Source organism: Camelina sativa, chromosome 10, assembly GCF_000633955.1.
Source record: "Camelina sativa cultivar DH55 chromosome 10, Cs, whole genome shotgun sequence".
In the NCBI taxonomy this organism is placed as follows: domain Eukaryota; kingdom Viridiplantae; phylum Streptophyta; class Magnoliopsida; order Brassicales; family Brassicaceae; genus Camelina; species Camelina sativa.
Window position 1 is genome coordinate 23,600,668 of NC_025694.1, and position 25,688 is coordinate 23,626,355.

Consider the following 25,688-nt stretch of genomic DNA (forward strand, 5'->3'; position numbering starts at 1 on the left):
TTTTTTGCAGAACTGAAGTCCATAATGGGCTTAGTACCTCCTTTTGGTTCGATAACTGGTCGAGTTTGGGAAGGTTGGTTGATGCTATAGGGGACATAGGTATTATTGAAATGGGTATAAATACGCATATGACTGTTGCGGATGCGTGGGGTAGGAGTCACCGAAGGCGTTATCGCCTACAACAATATAACCAGATCGAAGCAGAGCTTCTATTGAAACGTGATCAAGCAGCTTCCAGGGAGGATGTTGTTCTTTGGAGAGGAAAAAATGACAAGTTTCAGCCATGTTTTTCCACTAAAGAAACTTGGCTTCACACTCGGTTCTCATGAGCAGAGGTCTCATGGTATCGATGTGTTTGGTTCACTCACTCTACACCAAAAAACTCCTTGTGTACTTGGTTGGCGTTTCACAACAGGCTCTCCACTGGCGATCGCACTTCACAATGGTCCACATCTGATTCAGGCAACTGTGTTTTCTGCAATATTGCTACTGAAACTCGCAATCACTTATTTTTTTCTTGTAGCTATAGCTCGGAGATTTGGCATGCCATTGCAAAAAATGTATACAAGACGCGCTACTCAACCAACTGGAACTCGATCATTGCCTCAACCTGTAGCAACTGGAGGGATCAAATCACAAGTTATTTAGCTTGCTCTGTTCTACAAGTGACGATCTACGCCATTTGGCACGAACGAAACGGGCGGAAGCATGGTGACCCTCCGAAGCCATCCTCCCGCTTCATACAGATTATTGATCAACAGATGAAAAACCAACTCCTCGCTATTGGTCTCCTAGGGGATAGATGCTATGACAACGGATTACTCTCTTGGCTAGGGACAAGATATTAATCTCATAATTTATTTAAACTCTGTTTAAAACTATCAAAGCCCTGAAACACAAGTTGTACAAACGTAACGAAACGATCAACTCGATCATTGCCTCAACCTGTAGCAACTGGAGGGATCAAATCACAAGTTATTTAGCTTGCTCTGTTCTACAAGTGACGATCTACGCCATTTGGCACGAACGAAACGGGCGGAAGCATGGTGACCCTCCGAAGCCATCCTCCCGCTTCATACAGATTATTGATCAACAGATGAAAAACCAACTCCTCGCTATTGGTCTCCTAGGGGATAGATGCTATGAAAACGGATTACTCTCTTGGCTAGGGACAAGATATTAATCTCATAATTTATTTAAACTCTGTTTAAAACTATCAAAGCCCTGAAACACAAGTTGTACAAACGTAACGAAACGATCAACTCGATCATTGCCTCAACCTGTAGCAACTGGAGGGATCAAATCACAAGTTATTTAGCTTGCTCTGTTCTACAAGTGACGATCTACGCCATTTGGCACGAACGAAACGGGCGGAAGCATGGTGACCCTCCGAAGCCATCCTCCCGCTTCATACAGATTATTGATCAACAGATGAAAAACCAACTCCTCGCTATTGGTCTCCTAGGGGATAGATGCTATGAAAACGGATTACTCTCTTGGCTAGGGACAAGATATTAATCTCATAATTTATTTAAACTCTGTTTAAAACTATCAAAGCCCTGAAACACAAGTTGTACAAACGTATTTTTGTTTTTTGAATATAATTTAACATTGCATTCAAAAAAAAAAATATGAAATTCTCTATTCATCCATATTAACATTTTTAGTACACAGAAATCGAGCAACTGCAAAAATCCAAAACATGTACATAAATCGGTAAATTTCATATCGACTTTTGGTATTACCATTTCGGTTTGGTCTGATTTGGTTTTCCAATATCGGTTTGGTCCGGTTTTTTTTGTTATTTTTCACCTTTAATTTCATGAGTCAACGAAAGTTCCCCACAACTAGGCCTGGGCATTCGGGTATCCGATCGGATTCGGGTTCGGATGTTCGGGTTTTCGGATTTTTGGATGTAGAGATATAAAACCAGATCGCGTATTTTCTAATATCGGGTCGGGTTCGGATCGGGTGTCTTCGGGTTCGGGTAATTTCGGGTTACCCGAAGTCATAAAAAAAAAAAAAATCTGTCTTGAAAAAAAAAAACTTTCTATCTTTCTCTTCTTGTCTCCTTCTTCTTCATCTCTCTTTTTCAACAAAAAAAACCCTAGATTTGTTTATCCATGGCCACTACTTCAAAAATTAAATCCTTCAAATTTCCTACCAAATCTAATATTTATAGATAATTATATGATATAATTCATATTTATCTTCCAACCTCATTCACTCTTTAAACCCCACAAACTATATTTTTTTTTTGTAGATTTGTTTGTCATGTTTCTACTAAAATTGATCTGGGTAATAAAAAAAACAATTATGGGTTCTGTTGATTGAGAAAGAAAAAAATAAATCAATTTTAGAATACATAATTATATATATATATAAATAATTAACGTTTTCATATTATGACATAAAACTAAGGTGGTTTATGATAAACTTGTAAATACCTAATGTACTGGGTTCAAACCTACTTAGATGCATTTTTGTATTTATTTCGGGTTAGTTCGGATATTCAAATTTTGAAGAAACTAAATCCGATCAGGTATTTAGTACTATCCGAATCTGAACCGAACTATCTATTTCAGGTCGGGTTCGGGTTTCGGATACGGTTAAAATGCCTAGGCCTACCCACAACACAATCAATCGTAGTTGACCAAATAGTTTAACAAAAAACGACACAATGTTTGAATATAAACGACACGATCATTTGATCAAAGAAAACAAAGCGTCGTTCTTAAGCGGAATCAGAGAAAAGAGACGAGAGAATGGGAGGAGTTGTATCATCTCTGTTTGGAAGTGGAGAAGATGCAGGGACTGAATCTGAGCCAAGTCGCCTCCTCAAGTTTAGCTCTTCAGCTCGGTGGCAGCTTCATTACAACGAGATCAAAGAATCGAACAAATTGGTATTGTCTCAGACTCTATTCAGTTTTGGTGTGTAAATCAATCAATTTTAGGATTTTGATTGAGATTTTGGTTTTGTGTGAATTGGTAAAAAGATGGTGGTTGATTTCTCGGCGTCGTGGTGTGGACCATGTAGGATGATTGAGCCTACGACTCATGCCATGGCCCATGGCTGATAAGTTCACTGATGTTGATTTCGTCAAGTTAGATGTTGATGAGCTTCCTGTAAGCATCTCTCTCTATCATAAAGTCTTCATCTTTTTTGTTTTTCTTAAGTGTGCCTTTACATTGAGTGTTGTGATATCTAAGCAATTTTGTGGGAAGACATTAGATAGCTTTTTGGTATTAACTGCAGATCAATGTAATTCTGATACTATAAGATAAGAGTTTGGTGAAATTGGGGGAAAAAGATTCAAACTTGCTGCATCTCTGCCATGGTTTTATGCTGTTACCACCAAAGTTTCAGCTTTCTGTGTCTCTGACATTTGTATGATTGTATCCCTCATTACTATGCTTGATCCATAGTTCACTGTTTTTGGTCCGATATGGATCGGTACAACTGCAAAATCACTAGGATTCTGATATAAGATGGAGAGTTTTGTTGAAGTTAGGTTCAGCCTTTCATGCTTCTGGTTATTTGAATTGTATTGAGAAAATATATAAACTTACTGCATGACTTAATGTTTTCAGGATGTGGCTAAAGAGTTTAATGTGACGGGAATGCCAACCTTTGTGCTGATCAAAAAGGGTAAAGAGGTTGAAAGGATCATTGGAGCCAAAAAGGACGAACTTGAGAGCAAAGTTAGCAAACTCAGGGCATAGTGAGCATTATTTAAAAACCTTCATCAACAACCCATATCTGTAAACTCAATAATATATGGTATGTTGTTGGGAGCGGCTTTGTACTATACTCTGTTGTTTCTGCTGTGTCTTCAAGACTATAAGACCTTTTGTGTGATTCAACAATTGATTTGTAATGATTTGTTCAGATGCTGTAGTCTGGTACAGTGTGGATGATTCTTCAGCTGGTTCACAAGGTTTCTCTTCTACTCTCATTTAGATCACCTGAGCTCGGTATTTGATTGTTGATATAGTTTTACTGAGGAAGAAGAGTGTTGTCGTTGCAAAATATAGTTATAGCAGGTTCAGATGCAAGAGGGTTTTTTTACAGAACACACATTACAGTCGGCCTATATTACTCTGGCACTTGACGGATACTTATGTACATACGCACATTGAAATTTACATATGTGAAGCGAGACGCATGATTTTAGTTGTGTTCCTATCCTCAAACAGTGTACGATTGCTGAATTGTGTTGATGCCAGGACCCTTGAGCTTCACCACTGACTCCACATGTCCTTACACTGTCGACAGCTCCCTCAGTCTGCAGGAAGATGGCAAGCTGAAATCTATGGTCCATCCATGACCCTTTACACAACCTTACATCAAGAAATTCAGTTAAGGTTTAAAATGTAAGGCTTAACGAGCTATTTCGGCGCGTCTCTTTGCATCTTCAGCCAACCGATTGAATACTGCATAATTGTTGTGTTTTGTGAACCCAGTTTCAGGTGGATCAAGGCCATGAAGGGTCCTTTGGGTGTGTGCCCATCTAAGTTCACGCTCTTCTCTCCCGAAATTTCTCTTCCTTGTGAATGCAATCTGCAGCAAGATTCATGATTTCAGCAATAAAATCAAGCGTACCCTTTGTTCAAGATATTTCAGCAATAAAATCAAAGCTAGCTGCAACATAGAACCACTTTGCAAGATGAGCTTCATAGTCTGCCACGATCAGTCCAACTATTATTTGGCATGCAACATACAACTATTATTCAGTCCAGTCCAACCACGTTTGGTCTGGTCGATCTGAGCTGTCATGGACTTCCTTTACGATATGTCTGATCAATGATAAATTGTATCACAATCTCTTAATCAAGTTCAATTCTTTGATTGATTCCATCGTAACTAGCCAAAGGAATACAAACAGAATCCCGAATCTGAGTTAATGGTTTAGCAAACCAACCGGTTTACATAAGCATAATGGATACGAGAGATTAAGAATAAGAGCTGTGTGTGTATTCTTAGCTTGTTTTGTGCGTATACCATCTCGATAAAAACGTAAAAACTAAAATATGATTAAGAACAGCGTTTAGGGTTCATGTTCCAAATTCCAATCTTACGTAGATATCTAGTTTCACAGCCGAGAGAAGGATGAGATTCCTTCAATTGAACGGCGTTTAGAGTTTCGGAACTATGTTCCAATCCAATATAATGATGATGTTAGATTTTTACGGTTTTCTAGTTTAGTATTATTGTTGTATAATTTAAAAATTTCTAATATTTTTAGATCTAATTCAAATTACATATGTAACTAAAACGGGGGTGTATTCATACCATGATTTTGGAGAATTTGATGGGATTTAGGAAATTTATAATTTTGATAGATTTTAGTAAAGTTCATATGCTTTTCTGTAAAATTTTTTCAAATCCCACCTAAAACCATGAGATTTGGATTTCTGTATTTTTAACTAAACAAATCCTCTCAAATCCTTTAGAATCCTAAAAACAACTCACTCTCTTCCTCTCTTAGTTTGATGTGATTTATATATGTTGTTTTCAATCTTATCTGTTCTATGGTGGTATCTGATGATCAAGGATAATCTATTTTGTTTGGGTCTTGTTCCAATTCTCTGTTTTTCTAATCTATGATCCTAGTAATAAGATTTTACTCTGTCTTCTTCAACTTGACAAACTTATATACAAGTAAGATTACACAATGCTCAAAACGTTTTTATTTTATAACCAAAGACGAGAAACAAAGAGAGAACAAAAGAGTTCAAGTATGAGAGATGTTGTTACTGTTTTCTTTTTTGAAATTTTGAGTACAGAAACCTTAAAAAGCGTTACCATTATGCATGATGCATCCATGGTCCAACGATAACCATTCCTATCAATTGGTGAGCTCCACGCTTTCTTTCCTCTGACCATCCTAGATCGAGTAGATTTATCGTTAACTAGTTTTCAACAGAAACATGGGGAAAAAAATTAGCAGTACGTAAAATATACAACCTTTATTTTTGTGATTTTAATGAATTGACATTGCAAAAGATCACAAAGATTGAATCTATCTTGCAGCCTTGTATTTGTCTTGTCTTCTTCATATAAGAATATTTGTCTTGTTGGTCCAACACAATATGCCTTACGTTATTGTTGTTGTAGTTCTCACATTTTCACAGAACTATTAGACTGGAATTTTGAGATTTTTATGAGTTCCCTATGTTAAAAACTTTGCACTCTGCCGTTTAAGTTTAAGTTAGGTTTCTCTCTTTCAACTCCTAAATTCAACAAGTTGCTTGCACCTTCTTAGTTTTTACTTTTTTTGTCTTCTTTTTAGAGAAGAAAAATAACATTGCATACATAGTGGAATATCACTAGTAAAAGTAAAAACAAACTATGGTTTTAAGTTCATCAAATGATCAAATTAAGCTAAATAGTAGTAATCCTCAACCAAATATTTTGAACTTTTTTTGTTTCTTCTTCTCTTGTTGGCTCTTCTGATTGTCCTTCTTTTCCTCTAAAGCATTGATTAGAAGGCTCAGGGATTTATCAACATCGATTTGATGGTTTCTAGCCATAAGATTCTCTGCCACATCAGCTGGAGAAATCATCGTCTCCTCCAACAAAGCCTTGATTTCTCTGAACAAGGGATGAGCGTCATCACCATCAAGATCCAGGTAGTTCTTGGCAAGAATCTTGAACGCTTCGTAAGTGCAGTAAGACAACTCGATGTGCATATCCATTCTTCCTCTCCTGATCAAAGCCGGGTCAAGCTTTTCCAAGTGGTTTGTTGTGAATACAACAATCCTTTCTTGTCCACAAGCCGACCAAATACCATCAATGAAGTTGAGAAGACCAGAGAGTGTAACCGTGTTTTCGTCTTTATCATCTCTTCCATATCTTTCCCTAATGCTGCTCTCTTTCTTGATTCTATTAGCAGTGAACTCCGCAGAGCAATCTATGTCTTCAATCACAATAATGGACTTGCTGGATGTTGCCGTAAGCAGTTTTTTCAACTCTGAGTTGTTCTTTACCGCGGTAAGTTCGAGGTCATAGATGTGATAGTTTAGAAGATTAGCCATGGCTGAAATCATGGTGGACTTACCTGTTCCTGGTGGTCCATACAACAAGTAACCTCTCTTCCAAGCTTTCCCTATCTTCTTGTAATACTCCTTCCCATTGCTGAAGGCGATGAGGTCATCCAAAATCTCTTTCTTCTTCTCTGGATCCATAGCTAATGTCTCAAAACTCGCGGGGTGCTCAAATGCAATAGATCTCCACATATTCTGGCCAAAAACCCATTGAGTACTCAAGTTATTCGTGAAAAGCCTTGTTTGCTTGTTCTTGACTATAATCGATTTCCCTTCTTGAACCACATGTTTTACGTACGAACTGGTTATAAGACTCCTTGAACGGTTGTGAAAAGTGAGCTTGTAATATCTGTTTCCATCAGTCTCAACCACAATCTCCCACCAGACATTAACTCCTTTGTATTCGTCTCTGACTTTAGGCTCGTTTCTTTTCAAGACCAAACCTTTGCTTTCTTTCACCTGGCTTCCTTTGAGATGTTTGGACTTGTCTGTTGATTTTGAGTCAAGGTAGGTCTCGATGGCCGAGAAAGCTTGGTTGAAACTGTATTCATCGCTCTCCGGGAAGTTGATCTCAACGTAAGGAGAGAAGAGGTTGGTGAAATAGTCGGAAACTCTCTGAGCGAAACAGAGTTGTTGGAATGAAGACAAGAGAAACTCTTTGATTGTGATCTTCAAGTGGTTAGGGAAGATTTGTTGAATTGTTGCCCAAAGAAAGAACAAACTTGCCATGCTTGAGCCCATACTTCCGAATGAATCACCCATCATCATCGTTCTTTACCACCAAACAACAATGTTTGTTTTTTCTTCTATGTGTTAGGTGTAGTATGATTTGTCTCTGTTTTCGGTTTAAGAGTGTGCTCTATTTATATAAACGAGTGATCACCAAGTCGGCGACTAACCTTTACAAAGTCTTCTATAATATATTATAAAGTCTTTCGTGTTTCACTTTTTTTGCCTCTTTCGACGTTGGTTCCAATTATAAACCGTGTCAAATAATGAATTGGATGGCTCTCGAGTCTCTGGCGCGTTTGAGTTTTCCACGAATTGGATTATTTAAGTTGAGGACCACCCTCTACAGAAGAAATAGGTAATCAGAAAATGATAAACTAAAAGACCAGTCTCAAAAGTTTAAACCTCTCAAGGATCGTACGCCCACTAGACCAAAACTGACTCAAACTATAATTAAAATATTAATCACAATAATTATGGTTAAGGTTTGACACAATAATTGGAAAAATTATGCTCCTACATAGATAAAATAGAATACATTTTATAACTAAAATTAACAATACTTGACTTACAAGAAAATTACGATCCTATCATTACTTTTCTTTCTGTAGAGCTTCTTCTGTTGTTCCTAGATGCTGCTAATTTGCCGATGTGTGTCCCTGCGATATATCCACCTGACCAAGCGTTCTGCACATAACAACACTTGCATGAATAACAAATATACCATTTTTTTTAACAATTTGATATTTGCCTTAATGCCTTATTTACCTGGAAATTGAAGCCTCCGGTAACTCCATCTACATTTAGTACCTGAAACACACAAAATGTAAGTGTAAGATATGTTATGATGGTCCTGTCATCTGTATGTACATGTTTACCTACTTCCTCATACCATGTGTCTATGTTCCAAATGCATTGGTATATGTGTGAATGTGAGTAGGCTAAATGCACATATGAAATGATTGAAACACTGTAGCTTTACCTCTCCCGCAAAGAAAAGATTTGGAAGAAATTTGCTCTCCATTGTCTTCAAAGATACCTTGTAACAGAGAGAGAGACAGTTAAAATCAGATTTCGTAAGAAAAAACGAAGAAAAATAGTAATTTTAGTTGGAAGAGACCGAACCTCGGATAAAGGAACTCCTCCTGCTGTCACAAACTCATCTTTGTATTGACCCTTCGCAGAAAAATAACGAAACACAATGTCGTTATCACCATCTTGACTAGTACTATTATAAAATCCGAATAAATTTCAATGTTTCATGTTATACCTTTCCGGTTACTTGAAATGTACAATGTTTAAGAATATAAGAAATAGAGCTCAAGGAGTTATTTGAAACTGAGGCCCACAAAGTGTCTTTTGAAGAACCCTGGTGATCAAGAAGACAATTAAGGACAATAGTGAAAGGTTAAGAGGTTTTATATGGAAAAGCTATGAAAGAATGTTTGTCAGAACCTCGCGGTCTAGAATGTATCTCCAGAATCTGTTGACAAGGGCAAATTGAGGAGGAAAGGAATTGGATACCTTGTGCTTCTGCATCACACAATGCTCAAACGTTTATTCTCTATAACCAAACACAACAAACAGAGAGAACAAAAATGGTAAAATTATGAAATGTTGTTACTGAAAACTGCTGCTTGTGTTGTTTGAGTACAGATTTGGCAGTTTCAATGTTTATATCCGGAATGAAATCGACAATAAGATGCCCTGCAGCCAAAATTTAAATATGTTCAAACTTCATCGATTTAACAGGATAAAAAATTATCTCTTTAGAGATGAAAGATTCAGACCTTTGTACTTAGAACTGAAGAGATGTCGTGCACCCCATGCAGAGAGTCGAAGAATAACCGGTCCACTAAGTCCCCAATGTGTCACAAGCATTGGACCAATCTTGAAAGATAGCAAAGTAATATTTGAAGGTTTCCTCATGATAAAGGATGTTAACCAAATAAGGAATAGCAAGGGGAAAAAAGATGCACACCTGCACAAGGTTAGACAAATCCGGGAGTGGATGATCTAATTTCAGTCTGGCTTGGACTTTGGAGAAACTAATCTGGACAAGAGAAATAAATAATGTCACATACAAAACTTATCAAAAAAATTTCGGGCTAAGGAATTCTAATCTTAAGAGGAAAACTTACCCCTGCTAACTCACTCAGCAATGGATCATTGATCTTAAAAGTGAATAAGCTCGGTACTGGATCTACAATGGAATGACCAAATCGAGTGGCTAAAGAGTGACCCTGTAACATAATAAAACAAAAACATCTGAGGAAAATATGAGAACCTTTATAATACATACAACCCAGCTTTGAAACTAAATAACTCATGTTCTTCAAATGGGATTATTATATAACCTGTTGGCTACTTCCAGTTGCAATCAGAAGATAAGAAGCTTCGATAGATTCAGACGTGTCAGCAGTTTGTTTCCCAACTTTAACAAGGAACTTTCCATCTGGTTTAGTAGAAGCAGCCAACACAGACTTACCTCTCTCAAGCCTAACTGGTTTAATGAAATTGAGTGGATATATCAATGTAGAGAGACACAGCAATTAAGAACAAATAGGTGTTTCAAGAACCGTGTTGTAAATAATACCTCCTCTAACATTTGCTTCATTTAAGAGACAGTCAATTACAGAAGATGAACTATCACTGACAGGGAATACTCTTCCATCATCTTCAGTCTGTCAGGAGACAACAAGAATTAGGCGGAATAAGACAAACATCTCAAAAGGTAAACCGGATGCAAAGTCACAACCTTTAGTGGGACTCCATGCTCAGAAAACCATGACATAGTATCAGCAGGTCCATGTGTGTAAAAGAAAGAACCTTTAAGCTCTTTATGACCACGAGGATAATGCCCTGCCAAATTCTACATACAGATTCGATTTCTACGTTACCAAAAAGGTCAAAACTCAAACTAAACCACCATCATGATTCTGCAATTTTCAAGTATAAAGTTTGAAACTTTATGTATGAAACAAGACTCTCACACTAGTATCATTGCAATGCCCATTTGTCACATTACATCGACCACCACCAGAAATCTTAACCTACGAAATGATAAACAAATTAACAAAATTCATCTCCCTGATTGGCCAATAGAGTTTTTAAGTTAATGCAAAAACATAAGAGAAGCTGACCTTGGAGAGAAATCTCCCTTTTTCAATAACCAAAACTCTCAAATCAGGTGAGAGAGTCTTAGCCCTGATTGCTCCATAAACTCCAGCTGCTCCACCACCAACAACAACCAAGATCTCATCGCTCTCATCCTTCTCCCCCTTGTTGGCTGAACTTGTTATAGCAGCGGTAGTGAAAAGTCTCCTTCTCTTGATTGTTCTACATAGCAAAGCTTTTACAGGGACCCATAAAGGATTTGCCAAATTCAAACTCATTACACTCTCAAAAAGTTCCGAACTTTAATCTTACTTATCAGTTCCAACGCCAACGACTATTACAATGAGTAAACAAAAGAATCTGATTCAAACTCATCACTCATCAGCAAACTAAACTACCCGTTAGAACCCTTTTCTCAATTTGGGAAGCCACACGGTGAAGATGATGATTAGAGAGATAAACGACGTCGAACCTTACTAACCAAGAACGACGTCGTTTTGTAGACTTGACGACGTCGTTTTATTGTAGGCTTGACGACGTTGTTTTATTGTAGGCTTGACGTCGTCGTTTTAAACGACTTTGAATGGGACGCTCCGCATTTGTCAACACATCGGGAATATGGAAATTAAAGTTTGAAACCTTTCGGCTTCCTCTCTATCAGTTCAGTTGAGACTCTTTATATATCCAAACGTACAGACTCAGGTTCTTGTCTTTCTGAGTACCTGAAAGAGAGCTAGAAGATCATGTCGTACGGTGGTGAGATTGGTCCTCAAATAAGACGAGTGAAGTTAGAGAAACAGAGCGAATTCAGGATCGAAGTGCAACGGACTCGGCCACTAAGGCTCCGTTTGCTCGATGGCGAAGCTGAGATTTTTGGCTATGAGCTTCCACATGAAGTTTGGCTCACATTTCCTCCTCGCATGGTATTTTCGGTATGTTTTTACATATTCAACTTCATCATGTACTGACCATGTGGGTTAGATTAAAAATCTAAGCTTTAGGTAATGACTAATGAATGAAGGTATAAGTTGATTACATAGAAAAAGTCATACTCTTGATGCTTTACAGTTGAAGTAAGGTCTTGAGTTGAGTTGGTGATATAAAAAATTATAATTTCGACCCTTGAATCATCTTAATATATTTGTGCTTTATATATGATGGTCACATTTATCACTGATACAAAAAACGTTACTCACTTTTCAGGTTTTCACATGGTATGGTGCAACAATAGAAACCGATGGCATCACAGAAAATGAATATACATCATGTGAGGTAAGGTTTTGGTGTCTTTTAGTTTATATAATGTTATATCAAGACTCAAGAGTAAACTGTGTTGTTTACTAGAAATATATCTCTGTTCTAGACACCGATGATGAGCTATCTTAGAGTGCACAACTCTCTACAAGTAGAAAGACATCGTTCTACTTCCTCAACAAGAGATTCTCTACCTTCACAGGTACTTTTTCCTTACTAAAGAGATCATTAATTCCTATTCTTGTGCGTAACAACTTGAACTCTTTGGGGTTTTCTTTACGGTTTTGCTCCATGTAGGGACCAAGGGTTATCATTGTAGGGGATACAGACTCTGGTAAGAGCACATTGGCTAAGATGCTTCTCAATTGGGCAGCAAAAGATGGTTGGAAACCAACATTTGTTGACCTTAACATTGGTCAAAGCTCCATAACCATACCAGGAACTGTTTCTGCTACTCCTATCGAAATGCCTGTGGATCCTGTTGAAGGGTTTCCTATTGACAAGGCTATTGTGCACTACTTTGGTCACACAACACCAAGGTAACTGACTTCAAATTCTTTGGCTAGGTTTCAATATAATGACCTGTTAGCTTGAAACTAAACTTCNGCATCACAGAAAATGAATATACATCATGTGAGGTAAGGTTTTGGTGTCTTTTAGTTTATATAATGTTATATCAAGACTCAAGAGTAAACTGTGTTGTTTACTAGAAATATATCTCTGTTCTAGACACCGATGATGAGCTATCTTAGAGTGCACAACTCTCTACAAGTAGAAAGACATCGTTCTACTTCCTCAACAAGAGATTCTCTACCTTCACAGGTACTTTTTCCTTACTAAAGAGATCATTAATTCCTATTCTTGTGCGTAACAACTTGAACTCTTTGGGGTTTTCTTTACGGTTTTGCTCCATGTAGGGACCAAGGGTTATCATTGTAGGGGATACAGACTCTGGTAAGAGCACATTGGCTAAGATGCTTCTCAATTGGGCAGCAAAAGATGGTTGGAAACCAACATTTGTTGACCTTAACATTGGTCAAAGCTCCATAACCATACCAGGAACTGTTTCTGCTACTCCTATCGAAATGCCTGTGGATCCTGTTGAAGGGTTTCCTATTGACAAGGCTATTGTGCACTACTTTGGTCACACAACACCAAGGTAACTGACTTCAAATTCTTTGGCTAGGTTTCAATATAATGACCTGTTAGCTTGAAACTAAACTTCCATTTCTTGTAATCTCAGCACCAACCTTAGACTGTACAAATCCCTTGTGGAAGAGCTTGCCCGAGAACTAAAACATGAGGCTTTTGGAAACGTTAATTCTCGAGCTTCTGGGATGGTGATTGACACTATGGGGTTTATCGTTCGTGAAGGCTATGCGNTTTTTTTTTTTTTTTTTTTTTTTTTTTTTTTTTTTTTTTTTTTGTGTGAATTGTTTGTTATGTATATATGTTTTGCTATGAGCCATAAGCTTTTTGATATGGTATCTTGTTTTAAATTTGCAGCTGCTTCTTCATGCAATAAGGACGTTTAATGCAACTGTAGTTATTGTCCTTGGTCAAGTAATGTATCTAGTCTCTCTTATTTGGACTTCTCCTAAATCAAGAAACCTACATTGATCTTTCTCATTAATTTCCAGGAAGAAAAAGTTGTCAATGATCTGAAGAAAGATCTAAAATTCAGGAATATACAATTCTGGAATCTTGAGAAGTCAGCTGGAGTCTTCACTAGGAGCTCTGACTTTCGCAAAAAATTGAGGAATTGTTACATTCAGGTAGACTTTTCACTTTGACGATTTCATCAATCGGTTTTTTTCTTTCTATGTTTGATTAAATTAGAGGGCTTTCCATATTTTTGCTTATGTACAGAATTATTTCTATGGAGTCACCAACGATCTCACCGTCTACACCAAAACCGTAAAGTTCAGTGATGTTCAAGTATATCAAATCGGTGACTTTCCAGAGACTAGTTCATCAACATCTGCTCGACGAAGAGGAAACGATCCTTTGAAGATCATACCTGTGGCAATTAACGAACATCTTGTGAACAAAGTTCTTGCTATCTCATACGCCAAAGAACCTCAGCAGATCATCACAAGGTAATATCTCCCACAAAGTTCTTGCTATCATACTTGAGCTATATAGATGAAGCGATTGTTAGTTTTGAAGCAAATGTATATTGGTTTTTTTTGCAGCATTGTTGCTGGATTTGTGTGTATCAAAAATGTTAATATTGGTGAAGAGAGAATTACATATATCTCTCCATCAGCTGCGGAATTGCCTAGCAAGACACTGATCTTGGGGACTTTGGCATGGCATGTAACTTGAGAAGTAAGAAACTAAAAGAGAGATTCTGACGTAGCCTCAATCTTGTCCTTTTGTATAACTGAAATCTTGGTTTTAATTAATTTGGTTGTTGTGATGCTTATGTTACATTCACATTGCCGAGTCATTTCATTTTTTGCTGAAATTTTTTTTTTCGATGAATTAGGGAGTCATTGAATTTTTAAAAAATTTACTAATCGCACACCTCCTTTTTTCATATTGATGAATAATTGAGAAGATATACAATATCAAATCAAGTCTCTCTCGTTTTTAAGCTTTTTCCTCGGCAACTGATATTATAATTTGTTAAAGAAAACCTAATATATATCTTGTTAGGTTTTTAACTTAATAAGATACTGATAATCTCGAAAAATTATTCAACTATATCAAATAAAATAAAATCTTTAAATTTAACAAAAAATCATAGATTTAGATTTTGTAACTGAGATTTATGTTTAAATAGATTGATCAGTGTGCAACTTTTTCATTAAGTAGAAGAAAATGGCAAATTCCGTAATGTTCTTGACATTTCTGCTTTCTTTATCTCTCTTCCACACTTTTCAGTTAGTTCAGTCTCGTTCTTCTCTCTATCATGATGATAAAAATTTCAATGTTCTTGATTATGGAGCAATTGGAGATGGATTTTCTGACGATTCAAAGGTTTGTTTTCTTTTTCGTAAACTATACATATATTCAAACTTTTTTTGTTATATATATTAAAACTTCACAACTTGTATAGTTTTGAATACATATTTCTTTGTTAATAATGGTTTCAGGCATTCAAGGATGCATGGGAAGACACATGCAATTACATTGGATCCCAATCAACTATGGAAATTCCTGAAGGATACACATTTCTTCTCCAACCAATTGAGTTTCATGGCCCTTGTAAATCCAAGAAAATCATTTTATCGGTATGTAGCATGACTAATAATATTAATCTAATATATTAGTCTAATATACATAGTTAACAATACTTTTTTTTTTACTAACTAGATTTGCCTTGACGATTTACAAGTTTTAATGTGGTTATTGGTTTTTATCCTTTTGAAAATCTAATTTTTTACCATACAAGATTTTTTTTAAACTAGTCTTCCTAAAATCTAGATAATGTAGTTTTTGAGTAGTTTGCAAAAACAAATTACCCACATTAAAACTTGTAAATCTTTTTTGGAATTTTTTTGTGATGAAATATTTTAAAATGTTAATATCTGACACATGTCAAAAATCTGAATAATGTATTTTAACACGCATCACAATGATATATAAATTATCACATATTTATTAAAATGTTAGCATATGTCAGACTCTTATATAATAAGATTTTGAACAGATTTTAAATTAAAACATATATACAAAATCATCTAATGAATTAAACACTTGATTTTATGCAATACTAATACATTTCGTTATTTTTTTTAGATAAATGGATACGTAATTGCTCCCGGATCTCCTGATGAATGGGAATGCAAGAAAAATCATTGTCATCAATGGATCGAATTCGCTCATATAAATGGACTTCATATCGATGGTCGTGGTATTCTTGATGGTCAAGGAACAAAATGGTGGTCTCTAAATTGCAAAAAATATAAAAAAGTATGCTCTTCCTCATTTTTATATTTATCTTCCAGTGTTGATGAGTGTAGCAACATTTACTTTACTTTCTATTCATCTAAACCCATATAAATTTTGTTTTTCTTTATAGGCATGTCTCAAGAGACCAAGGGTATGTAACAAATCACTGATCCAGTAAAATCACTCTCAAGTTTAATGTTATATATATATATATATAAGTCGCTGCAATTTAAATTTACGATTTTTTTTTCTTTTCTTTCTTAGGGGGTGGTTATATCACATTCGAGTAATGTGCATATAAGCAACATTATGGTGAAGGACAGTCCAAATTTTCAAATGTCGTTGGAAGATTCGAAATGGGTTAGTGTTAAGCAACTCACCATAACCGCTGATGGTGATAGCCCTAACACTGATGGCATTCACATTCAACGTTCTCAAAATGTTATCGTACATAATAGTAATATCCGTACAGGTGATTGATTCATCATTCATCATTTATCTTTTCTTACCGTGTCAATGTTTATTTCAACAAGATCCAATAAGATGTTTACATCCAAGCCTCTCATAATTAGGTTAGAGTTATATAACACAAACCATAATCTCAACCGCTTTTATTGACTTTTAATTTCTTTAGGTGATGATTGTATATCTATCGGTGACGGTTCAAAATACATTAATATATCACGAATCTCATGTGGTCCGGGGCATGGAATAAGGTACTTTTCTTCCAATGTTTTTGTTACCTATAATATAAAAATTCGTAGGAACTATGTGATCAAGTTGTTTTGTTTTAAACAAGTATCGGAAGCTTAGGTCGATATGGAACCAAAGAAACGGTCGAAGATGTTGTTGTTCAAGATTGCACTTTTAGAGAAACAACTAATGGGGTTAGAATCAAGACATGGCAGGTAAAGCCAGTTTATCTGCGTTTTGTTCTCCCTAATTAAGTAATGACAATATCATATTCCTATTGTTTATATTAATTAGGGAGGAAGAGGACATGTGCGAAATGTTTTGTTTGAACGTATAAAACTACATGGAGCAACCCGACCTATTATTATCGACCAATTTTATTGCCCTCATAGACAATGCAAAAACCATGTACGTAATCTTTTCTTTTCCCTCTAGTGATTTTTCTTGTATGAATCTATTGCATTAAGTAACAACTGAGGTATAATTCATATACATATAGACAAACGCTGTGGAGATCAAGAATGTAATGTACAATCACATACATGGAACATCAATCAAGAAACCCTTTGTGCAACTCCTATGCAGCAAATCAGTCCCATGTAGAGGTATTTTCATGAACGATATAAACATTCGGGAAGAAAACGAAGAAGAAGAAAAAGTATATCATAAACCGTTGTCGCATGATCATCATCCCTCTGCTGAATGCATCAATGTTAAAGGTGAATCCAATGGTGTGATGAAACCCAAACTAGCTTGTTTGGAATCATTTGTCTAGAACACTTTTTTTTCATTTTTTAATTAGAACTACTATATAGTGCTTGTGTTTTTTTTTTTAAAAACTATGTTCACAACTAGAATATCTGAATTGTAGAATATTTGAATTGTGTAATTCGTGGTCACATTCAATGTTTAAAGTGAATCCAATGGTGTGATGAAACCAAAACTAGCTTGTTTGGAATCATTTGTCTAGAACACTTTGTTAGTTTTTTCATTTTTTGATTAGAACTACTATATAGTGCTTGTGTTTTTTTAAAAAATTTATGTTAATACATAAAATAATTAAAACGGGTGTTTTTAGTGAAAACGTTTACCATAACTAGAATATTTGAATTGTGTAATTCGTCGTCACATTTAATGTTTAAGGTGAATTCAATGGTGTGATGAAGCCAGAACTAGCTTGTTTGGAACTACGTTGTTAGTTTTTTTGTTTTTTTATTGAAACTACGTTGTGATTTTTTTTTTGATTTATCTTGAGAAATAAAATAAGAAAAATTTGTGTTTTTGGTGATAAAGTTTACCACAACTAGAAAATTTGAATTGTGTAATTCGTGGGCACATTCAATATGGTGTGATGAAGCCAAACTAGTTGGTGTTTGGAATCATTTGTCTAGAACACTTTGTTAATTTTTTTCATTTTTTAATTAGAACTACTATATAGTGCTTGTATTTTTTTTTAAAATTTATGTTATGATATAAAATAATTAAAACTGGTGTTTTTGGTGATAAAGTTTACTACAACTAGAATATTTGAATTGTGTAATTCGTGATCACCTTTAATGTTTAAGATGAATATGATGGTGTGATTAAGCCAAAACTCACTTGTTTGGAAATATTTGTCTAGAACACTTTGTTAGTAAACTAGTTTGTGATTTTTATTTATATTTATTTTGAGAAATAAAATAAAACAAATTGGTGTTTTTGGTGATAAAGTTTACCACAACTAGAATATTTGAATTGTGTAAATCGTATTTGGTGGTCACATTCAACTTATGGTAAAACAGAACAACAATTAATTGCTAAATCCAGTTCGATCACATGACGACAAAACTCACAATAAGTATTCCCAGTTTTATTATATAAAGTTGGGTTTTGAAAGAGACGCCAACTTAATTTGCTCTTCAAAAGAGAATTTTTTTTTCTCACATGCCCAATTTAATCTGTTGTGCTCAAAACAGTAGTTAATTACTACTCTATCCTTACTGATTTGAATTAGAAAAAAATGAAATATAAAAACAATAAAAACCAACAGAAAAGAAAGAGTTGTTGGTGAAATTTAATTCCCTCCATTATTACTATATCTGCTTCTTCTTTCATCTGTTTTGCGTAGAAAAACAATCCGGCGAGAGGTGAAAGAGAATATCGAGCACTAGGTTTTTTTTGTTTAATACATTCTGGTTCTCGCTCCGTTTTGTTTCCACCTAAAGCTTTTCCATCTCCGTCCGATTCAGCTACGGTCTGGTAATAAAAGGTGAAGTCGAATATTTTGTTTTTGATTTGTAGATTTTTTTGCGAATTTTAGTGTTTGGGTAGCACACAGTCGATTGGTAATAACAAAAATTAGTTGCATTATGAAATTAGGGCTGTTAAATCGTGTTGAATCAGGGAAATAGTAAAATCCGATTTTGAAAAACCCAGAAATTATAAGAGAAAGGATAACTGGTACAAATGGTGTAACTGAGACATAGTGATACAAATGGTACAAGTGGTATAACTATGGTAGCCATTTTGTAAGTGTTTTTTTTAGTAACACGATTGTAATTGTAATTACAAGAGGCCATGAAAAGCATCATACAATTTGACTATAGAGGGCACTACTCAGTAGAGCATGAGTGGCTTTCAAACAATCCTTTATGCGGGTTATTGTTGAAGTCGGTAAACATAACTTACTCGGCGTTAGTTAAAAAGTGTATGCAAGAAGATTTCAGTCGATGAAACCTCAAGCAAGCTGAAACTGAGTTATAACTTATGTAAAACTCGGAGAGAGACATATATTGTAGATGACGATGACGACGACGTTTCAGTGTTTCTAGTATCAGTGGATGGTGATGGATTTAGAACCGTTTTGAATGTGTAGTTAATAAAGGATTTGGAAGAATGTCATATGGTGGAACAAATATCAAGGATGGAGGGAAGAAGTTCAATGGGTGTGAACTCTGTTGGGTTGGGTGTAAATGATGCTGAAAATGGTGCTAGTGGATTCCTTACGGTTTTTGGAGGAGTAAATGTGGAAGAACGTTATGAACCGGACAATAGAGCTAATGAGCCGGTTATGGAAAATGAAGTGTTTGAAGATAGGGAGCATGTGGATAATCGAATAGATAACGAAGAGGATAACGTTGTGGATGGTAGACATGACTACGTTGAGCTTCCATGTAGTGGGGAAACAATTCAAAAAAGTCAGAAAGTATTGGAATGGGAAGATGGGACGGGGATTGAAATAGGTCAAGAATTTGTTTCTAAGGAGGTTGTGCAAGATGTGGTTAATAGAGCTGCGAATAAGTATTGTTATGCGACCAAAACTGGTAAGTCGGATCCTTCTCGGATCACCTTACGATGTCGACAATTTTCAGAAGGTTGTCAATGGTATTTACGAGCTGGAAAAGGAAAGAACTCATATTGTTTCAAAGTAAAAGTTTACAGGAGGATGCATACATGTGATCAGTCTGATCTGAGTACAACCGATTGTAAAAAACCAGGCACTCCACGGTTAATAGCATCTGTTTTGCATGAGGATTATCCAGCTCAGTTGGATACTCCGACTCCTAAAAACATCATGGGTATTGTTCGTGGAAGACTTGGTATGCATTGTTCATACTCTACGACATGGAGAGGGAAAAAGCAACACGTTAGTGATGTGCGTGGGAGTCATGAGAAGAGCTACACGGATTTGCACTCTTATTTGTACATGTTAGAGCAGGTCAATCCCGGTACAGTGACAAGTGTGGAAGTTGATAAAAATAGGTTCAAGTACTTATTCATATCTTTGGGTGCTTGCATTGAAGGCTTTAAAGTAATGAGGAAAGTTATAATTATGGATGCAACCTTCTTGAAGTCTATATACGACGGAATGTTGGTGTTTGCAACAGCTCAAGATCCTAATCATCACAATTATATCATTGCTTTTGGGGTCATTGATAAGGAGAACGATGCGAGTTGGTGTTGGTTTTTGAGGAAGCTAAAAACAGTTGTACCTGATGAACCGGGTTTGGTTTTTATGAGTGACAGACATCAAAGCATCATCAAGTATGTCGAGCATCGCAATGCATGACCTATGTTCGCTTTACTACTGTCTTGACTCGTGGGTCGTGGCATACCGCAGAACCATTTAACTTGTCCCGCATGTTTCAACTTGGAGTATTCCGGATGAAATAAAAGAAAGATGCGTCGTCCCGCCGGAGTACACATCAAAACCGGGAAGAAATCAAGAAACCCGGTTTCCATCCACCGGAGAAAGTCGCCGAAAACGGAGGAACAAGTACCAGAATGGGGTAGACTTGGATAGCTTCTTGCAGCCTGACAGTCCTGGACATGAGACATAAGACTATTGGGATGACTATTGTTGTGTGCGTATTTGGATTTTTAAGACGTAAGACGTAAGACTATTAAACGAAAGACTACTTGCATGTTGTTTTGTGTTGTGTTGTGTTGTATTTTTAGGACGAAAGACTACTTGCATGTTGTGTTGTGTTGTATTATGTTGTATTTTTAGGAGTGGAACCAGCAGGTATAACTACGTATAATTATGTATAACTATGTCAAAATTTACAGTAAATTATATATAATTATATATGTTTAATTATAAAGCATGGTAATTTATAAAATTGCTGATAAATTTTTATGAACATACTATAGTGGAGTTAATCAGGAAAATATATATATATATATATGAGATACATAAAACACTTCTAATAACATAGTGTATAATTACTCTAAATTATGCTAATCAATGTATGGAACTGGTGAAAACTTTGATTTCATGATTACTAAATGATTAAAACCTCTAACATAGTAAATAATATTAGAAAATCAACTGTCCAACTACATCGCATTTATTTAGCCCAACGTCCAACTAAAAAATTTACAAAATCCTGGAAAGTACATACGTCCAACTGAATAACTAGGGGATAACTATATACACAAATCCTACGAGCAATCTCACGTGCGCCGTCTTTTGTGACCACATGCGCCGCAATCCTGCAAATAATATTATTATATTAAAACCCAAACAAAACCCAACTTTCCTTTAAGTTTCTCTTTCTCTTTCTATTTCCTTGTATCTTTTGAACCTTTTCTTCTTCTCAGCTCTCGTTCTCTCTCCAGTTTCGTCGAGACAAACCCCCGCCGCCGATTTCAAGTGCAATTCCACCGTCACAATTGATTTCGAGTCAATTTCTCCACTGAACATAAGGTAATTTCATGGAAAGTAGATCTAGGGTTTCTTGATTTTTAGAAAGTAGATCTAGGGTTTCTTGATTTAATGGAATTAGGGGTTTTGATTTTTAGATTAGGGGTTTCTCATTCCAAATGTTACTGGGAGTTCGTTATGAGTTTTAAATCTACTGTGGTTGGATTTCCTTCTCCAAAATCCACCATCTATAATTCGGATTCACTCACTATTTCCCTTGTTTTTAATTAGCAAAAATGCCTTTGAGTTATTCCTCACCGTCTTCATCATCTGAAGCAAGCCCACACCCATTTGATCCTTGCTATTATGACGGTGACTATGGTGTTATGAAAAATTGCTTTTGTGGCAAACACATTGAGCTTGAAGTGCGTACGGTCGATAATATAACAAAGACATACCAAAAATGTCCAATGAGTGGCAAGGTATGCGTAAGAAGATAGTTCTTGAAACTAATTATTGATTGGCATTGTTCTTGAATCTTATTATTTTTTTGTCATTGTTTGTGAAGGATGATACTAAGTATCACGTAAATAATTGGTGGGATCAAGCTGTTTCCGAGCAGTTTCATTGTATTAATAGCAGACTTGATGAGCAAAAGGAAATGATTCAAGGAGCAGTTCGTTTCGGTGGTGATACCAATCGTCAGGCAATTGAAGAAATGCGTCTTGAAATTGAGGAGCTTAAGGAGCGATTGGACAAGAAAGATGGTGAAATCACAAGGCTCATGGAGTTAATTGCGAAGAAATGATGTGTTTATATGCCAAGTTCCTTTGTTTTCCTTAGTTAACGGTGTTTGTGTTTGCAATATGTTTATGTTATTCACACTATTTTAACGTATCATTCACACTTTGGATGTTTCTGAATTTATTAAGGTTTCGTCCAATTGTCATAATTTATTAAGGTTTAGACCATAGTTGTACCTGTTTAGACCATAGTTGTACCTGTTTACAATATTTTTAGAACCAGATTTATGGAGTCCATAATCAAAAACCTGGATCAATTGCAACCTTAAATCCCAAAACAACACACTTGCAATAATTTTTCACTTCTTCTTTCTCCCTCGCTTCGCCTCAGCGGTATAAGGAGGCGGGGTCCATATTGATGGGACTACTTCACGCTTCTTCTTCTTCTGGAGTCCATAATCAAAAACCTGGATCAATAGCAACCTTAAATCCCAAAACAACACACTTGCAATAATTTTTCACTTCTTCTTTCTCCCCCGCTTCGCCTCAGCGGTATAAGGAGGCTGGGTCCATATTGATGGGACTACTTCACGCTTCTTCTTCTTCTCTTTCTTCTTCTCGCTACATGTCCCTTTATTGTAATTGGCCTTCGTCTTCTTGTTATGCTCATCTTCTTCAACAGCCTCAGTCTCTGCCGTCTCCTCCTCCACAGTAATCCCTAATTTGAAAGGCTAATTATAACCGCCACAAGAAAAACAAATTGAAAACCTTTAAAAGTAAAGAAACAACATACCCGTTGTAGTATCTCCACCGTAAACAACCATATATTGGGATGTGTCACCTCCACTTGGACCAGCAAACACATTCTCCTCATATGCCATTGGAGACACATTCTCCTCAGGTGTCTTTGGAGACACATTCTCATCAGTTTCCTTTGGTGGAGACACATTCTCCTCAGTTTCCTTTGGTGGAGACACATTGTCATCAGTTGCCTTTGGAGACACATGCTCCTCACCTTCTTTCCTTGTTAATAACTCTGAAACAGAAACTTCAAGTCTTTGAATTCTCCCATTATGGTCTCCCAACATATCCTTAATTTGCTGAAAACCTTTATCCATGGTTTCCTTTAAGGACTGAATATCCTCTCCTACTCCAGAAACAGTCTCTTCCACCTTTTCCTCCTCAGTTTGATGTCCGCTTCGACCTTCCACATCTGCGTCATACATATTCTTCCAGAATATCTTCTTCCTCTCTCCAATTAGGCGAGCTCTCCACATATTAACAACCGGATCAAAAAAACCAACACCCGCATCAACATCATCTTCTTCTACTACACGCGACAACCAAACTTTTTCGTCATCATCCGGCTCCAATATGCTAGTGATATCGTGTGACAATTCAAACATATAATTATATACACATCTCAAACTCATTTGTTGCAACAACCTCAGTCTCTTACCTTCAATCTTCCAAGCTCTTCGTTTATATCATCCAATGGGAAACCTTTCATAGACTACTTTTGAATTTGCTTTTGCACATTCGCCCACACACATTCTCAGCAGTGACTCGTTCTCAAAACCTGCATGCGAGCTGTGGGATAGCCTCAAATGCCAATATCTGCACATATTCAATAGCAAAATCCACATCACCATTAGTTAAAGTATACAAATCATGAGTATAACGTAATCACTTATAAAGTTAAGTCTTACCTCTAGAGGAGTAATAAATCCAGAGAAATTCTTCTGCTTTTTGGCTTCCATTTTGCCTTTCATGTTCCTAAGTATCGACTTTATCCCTTTGAGACACACATCAAATGTGTAACGGCCCCAAGGAAACGTCTTGGATGCATCCACATCATCAGCCATTCTCAGCAAGAAACGATCAATATTCCCATCACCTTTCGATGAAGCAGCTATCACATTGCTTAAAAATAGCAAAATAAGCAACTTTTTCCTATCACCATCAGAGACGTTCTTCCCCTTATTCCCCAACTTGTCTTTCACATATGTGATTTTAACAGCAGCCTTACCAAAAACCCTTTTATCCCACTTTAAATCTTTATGAGAGACAATCTCACTTGGATCATAACCCTCGGGGTACTCATTGCAATCAAATTTGGTTAATAGCGCATGCTCTCTAATGGAGTACCTAATTGGCACTCCATTAACCACAAACCAGCATTCGCTATCAATCTCCGTTTTTGCAGTGTGAAGCAAGAGCATCAAGAAGCCTTGAGACATGTGGTTTCCTTGTCTAGGCATGTGGAATACATGCCTAAACTGTGAATGATCCTCAAACCATTGCACTTCATCAAATGGTTTCATAAAATCCAACGTGTCATTCAGCCGACACCGCGACCCTACCCTAATACTCTTACAATATTCACTTGGAGCAAAGAACATCCCCACTGGCTCCATTGGTTGCTCATCATCATCACTTTCCTGAAAATTCATACACATACTTAACATAACTCTTTAGTTGGACGAGTTATACTAGTTGTCCCAAACCAAAATTTCTAATTGCAAACACAAATATCATCACCTTAACGGATTTCTAACAATACCATCAAACCCTAAACATTTAAAGTTTTACTATAAGTTCTAAACCAGTTCTCAAGTCAATTTCAAACCAATCATACCTCATATTCCTTATTTCCCTCTTATCCCTCTTGATTAATGTGTTCATCTTCTTTACTACCAAGATTTTCCTCTTCTACACCTTCTTCAAGGTTCTCTTCATCACAACGCTTATCATCTTCCTCACCAATCGGTTGCTCAGGGAGAATTGTCTCACCGTCACTCTCAATTGAAGATGGTGGAGTAACTAGCTTTATATGACCCTTTCTTTTGGATACCATTTTCCCTTGCATCACAAGTTTCTAAACTAAACTCTCCAACTCAATTGCAATTGAAACATGCAAGTAATTCGTCACTTACAATCACTCCGGTGACAGCAGTTACTATGGCGGCGTGTATGGACTTCGACGACAGTTCCAATGGCGGTGATTTGAGATTTAGCTAATGGCGCCGTTAACAAACACTTCAACGATTCGCGACGGAGGAGGAGAGAACGGCGGCGTT

The 25,688-nt window shown here is 36.4% G+C and overlaps 5 protein-coding genes, 1 long non-coding RNA gene and 1 pseudogene across 8 annotated transcripts; 5 read left to right on the forward strand and 2 right to left on the reverse strand.

Annotated features, from left to right (window-relative positions):
* On the forward strand, window positions 2,709-3,956 carry LOC104719700 (annotated as a pseudogene).
* Window positions 6,299-7,859, reverse strand: LOC104719701 (AAA-ATPase At5g40000-like). Its single transcript, XM_010437664.1, has one exon. It carries the CDS (start codon window positions 7,813-7,815, stop codon window positions 6,403-6,405), a length of 1,413 nt encoding a protein of 470 aa, XP_010435966.1. The 5' UTR covers window positions 7,816-7,859; the 3' UTR covers window positions 6,299-6,402.
* Window positions 7,943-11,312, reverse strand: LOC104719702 (uncharacterized protein YtfP-like). 2 transcript variants are annotated; one of them, XM_010437666.2, is made up of 16 exons: window positions 10,920-11,312; window positions 10,770-10,829; window positions 10,535-10,648; window positions 10,373-10,460; window positions 10,134-10,279; window positions 9,918-10,019; window positions 9,758-9,829; window positions 9,567-9,666; window positions 9,401-9,483; window positions 9,232-9,309; window positions 9,047-9,145; window positions 8,902-8,952; window positions 8,759-8,815; window positions 8,545-8,586; window positions 8,349-8,463; window positions 7,943-8,119 (listed from the first exon to the last, which is right to left on the reverse strand). In XM_010437666.2, the coding sequence occupies exons 1-15, from the start codon at window positions 11,169-11,171 to the stop codon at window positions 8,356-8,358; spliced, it is 1,452 nt and encodes a 483-aa protein (XP_010435968.1). In that variant the 5' UTR covers window positions 11,172-11,312; the 3' UTR covers window positions 7,943-8,119; window positions 8,349-8,355. The 2 variants fall into 2 exon arrangements, with proteins under 2 accessions (XP_010435968.1, XP_010435967.1); XM_010437665.1 differs by lacking the exon at window positions 7,943-8,119 and having other exon boundaries at window positions 8,215-8,463.
* Window positions 11,637-14,475, forward strand: LOC104720649 (protein CLP1 homolog 5-like). Its single transcript, XM_010438529.1, has 9 exons — window positions 11,637-11,825; window positions 12,097-12,165; window positions 12,257-12,349; window positions 12,445-12,686; window positions 13,391-13,528; window positions 13,653-13,710; window positions 13,788-13,922; window positions 14,017-14,246; window positions 14,343-14,475. The coding sequence occupies exons 1-9, from the start codon at window positions 11,637-11,639 to the stop codon at window positions 14,473-14,475; spliced, it is 1,287 nt and encodes a 428-aa protein (XP_010436831.1).
* On the forward strand, window positions 12,754-12,945 carry LOC104719703. Its single transcript, XR_756657.1, has 2 exons — window positions 12,754-12,785; window positions 12,877-12,945. It is a non-coding gene; the product is annotated as an uncharacterized LOC104719703 (long non-coding RNA).
* On the forward strand, window positions 14,974-17,583 carry LOC104719704 (probable polygalacturonase At3g15720). 2 transcript variants are annotated; one of them, XM_019231022.1, is made up of 8 exons: window positions 14,974-15,132; window positions 15,249-15,386; window positions 15,895-16,016; window positions 16,177-16,198; window positions 16,312-16,519; window positions 16,682-16,763; window positions 16,847-16,955; window positions 17,240-17,583. In XM_019231022.1, exons 1-8 carry the CDS (start codon window positions 14,974-14,976, stop codon window positions 17,513-17,515), a joined length of 1,116 nt encoding a protein of 371 aa, XP_019086567.1. In that variant the 3' UTR covers window positions 17,516-17,583. The 2 variants fall into 2 exon arrangements, 1 of the variants encoding a protein (XP_019086567.1); XR_002033686.1 differs by lacking the exons at window positions 14,974-15,132; window positions 15,249-15,386; window positions 15,895-16,016; ... (1 more) ...; window positions 16,312-16,519; window positions 16,682-16,763 and adding an exon at window positions 17,035-17,148 and having other exon boundaries at window positions 16,868-16,955; window positions 17,240-17,326.
* On the forward strand, window positions 19,643-20,788 carry LOC104720651. The gene has a single exon (XM_010438530.1). It carries the CDS (start codon window positions 19,643-19,645, stop codon window positions 20,786-20,788), a length of 1,146 nt encoding a protein of 381 aa, XP_010436832.1.

Excerpts from the sequence above, each read along its gene's own strand:
- LOC104719702 (XM_010437666.2), bottom strand. The coding sequence starts at position 11,171 with ATGAGTTTGAATTTGGCAAATCCTTTATGGGTCCCTGTAAAAGCTTTG. Across the intron at positions 10,280-10,372 it reads TGAAGCAAATGTTAGAGGAG|TTAGGCTTGAGAGAGGTAAG; the intron begins GTATTATTTACA and ends TCATTAAACCAG. Across the intron at positions 10,020-10,133 it reads CAACTGGAAGTAGCCAACAG|GGTCACTCTTTAGCCACTCG; the intron begins GTTATATAATAA and ends ATTATGTTACAG.
- LOC104720649 (XM_010438529.1), top strand. The coding sequence starts at position 11,637 with ATGTCGTACGGTGGTGAGATTGGTCCTCAAATAAGACGAGTGAAGTTA. Across the intron at positions 12,687-13,390 it reads TTTGGTCACACAACACCAAG|CACCAACCTTAGACTGTACA; the intron begins GTAACTGACTTC and ends TTGTAATCTCAG. Across the intron at positions 13,711-13,787 it reads TAGTTATTGTCCTTGGTCAA|GAAGAAAAAGTTGTCAATGA; the intron begins GTAATGTATCTA and ends ATTAATTTCCAG.
- LOC104719704 (XM_019231022.1), top strand. The coding sequence starts at position 14,974 with ATGGCAAATTCCGTAATGTTCTTGACATTTCTGCTTTCTTTATCTCTC. Across the intron at positions 15,387-15,894 it reads CCAAGAAAATCATTTTATCG|ATAAATGGATACGTAATTGC; the intron begins GTATGTAGCATG and ends TATTTTTTTTAG. Across the intron at positions 16,764-16,846 it reads GGTCCGGGGCATGGAATAAG|TATCGGAAGCTTAGGTCGAT; the intron begins GTACTTTTCTTC and ends GTTTTAAACAAG.
- LOC104720651 (XM_010438530.1), top strand. The coding sequence starts at position 19,643 with ATGGAGGGAAGAAGTTCAATGGGTGTGAACTCTGTTGGGTTGGGTGTA.
- LOC104719701 (XM_010437664.1), bottom strand. The coding sequence starts at position 7,815 with ATGATGATGGGTGATTCATTCGGAAGTATGGGCTCAAGCATGGCAAGT.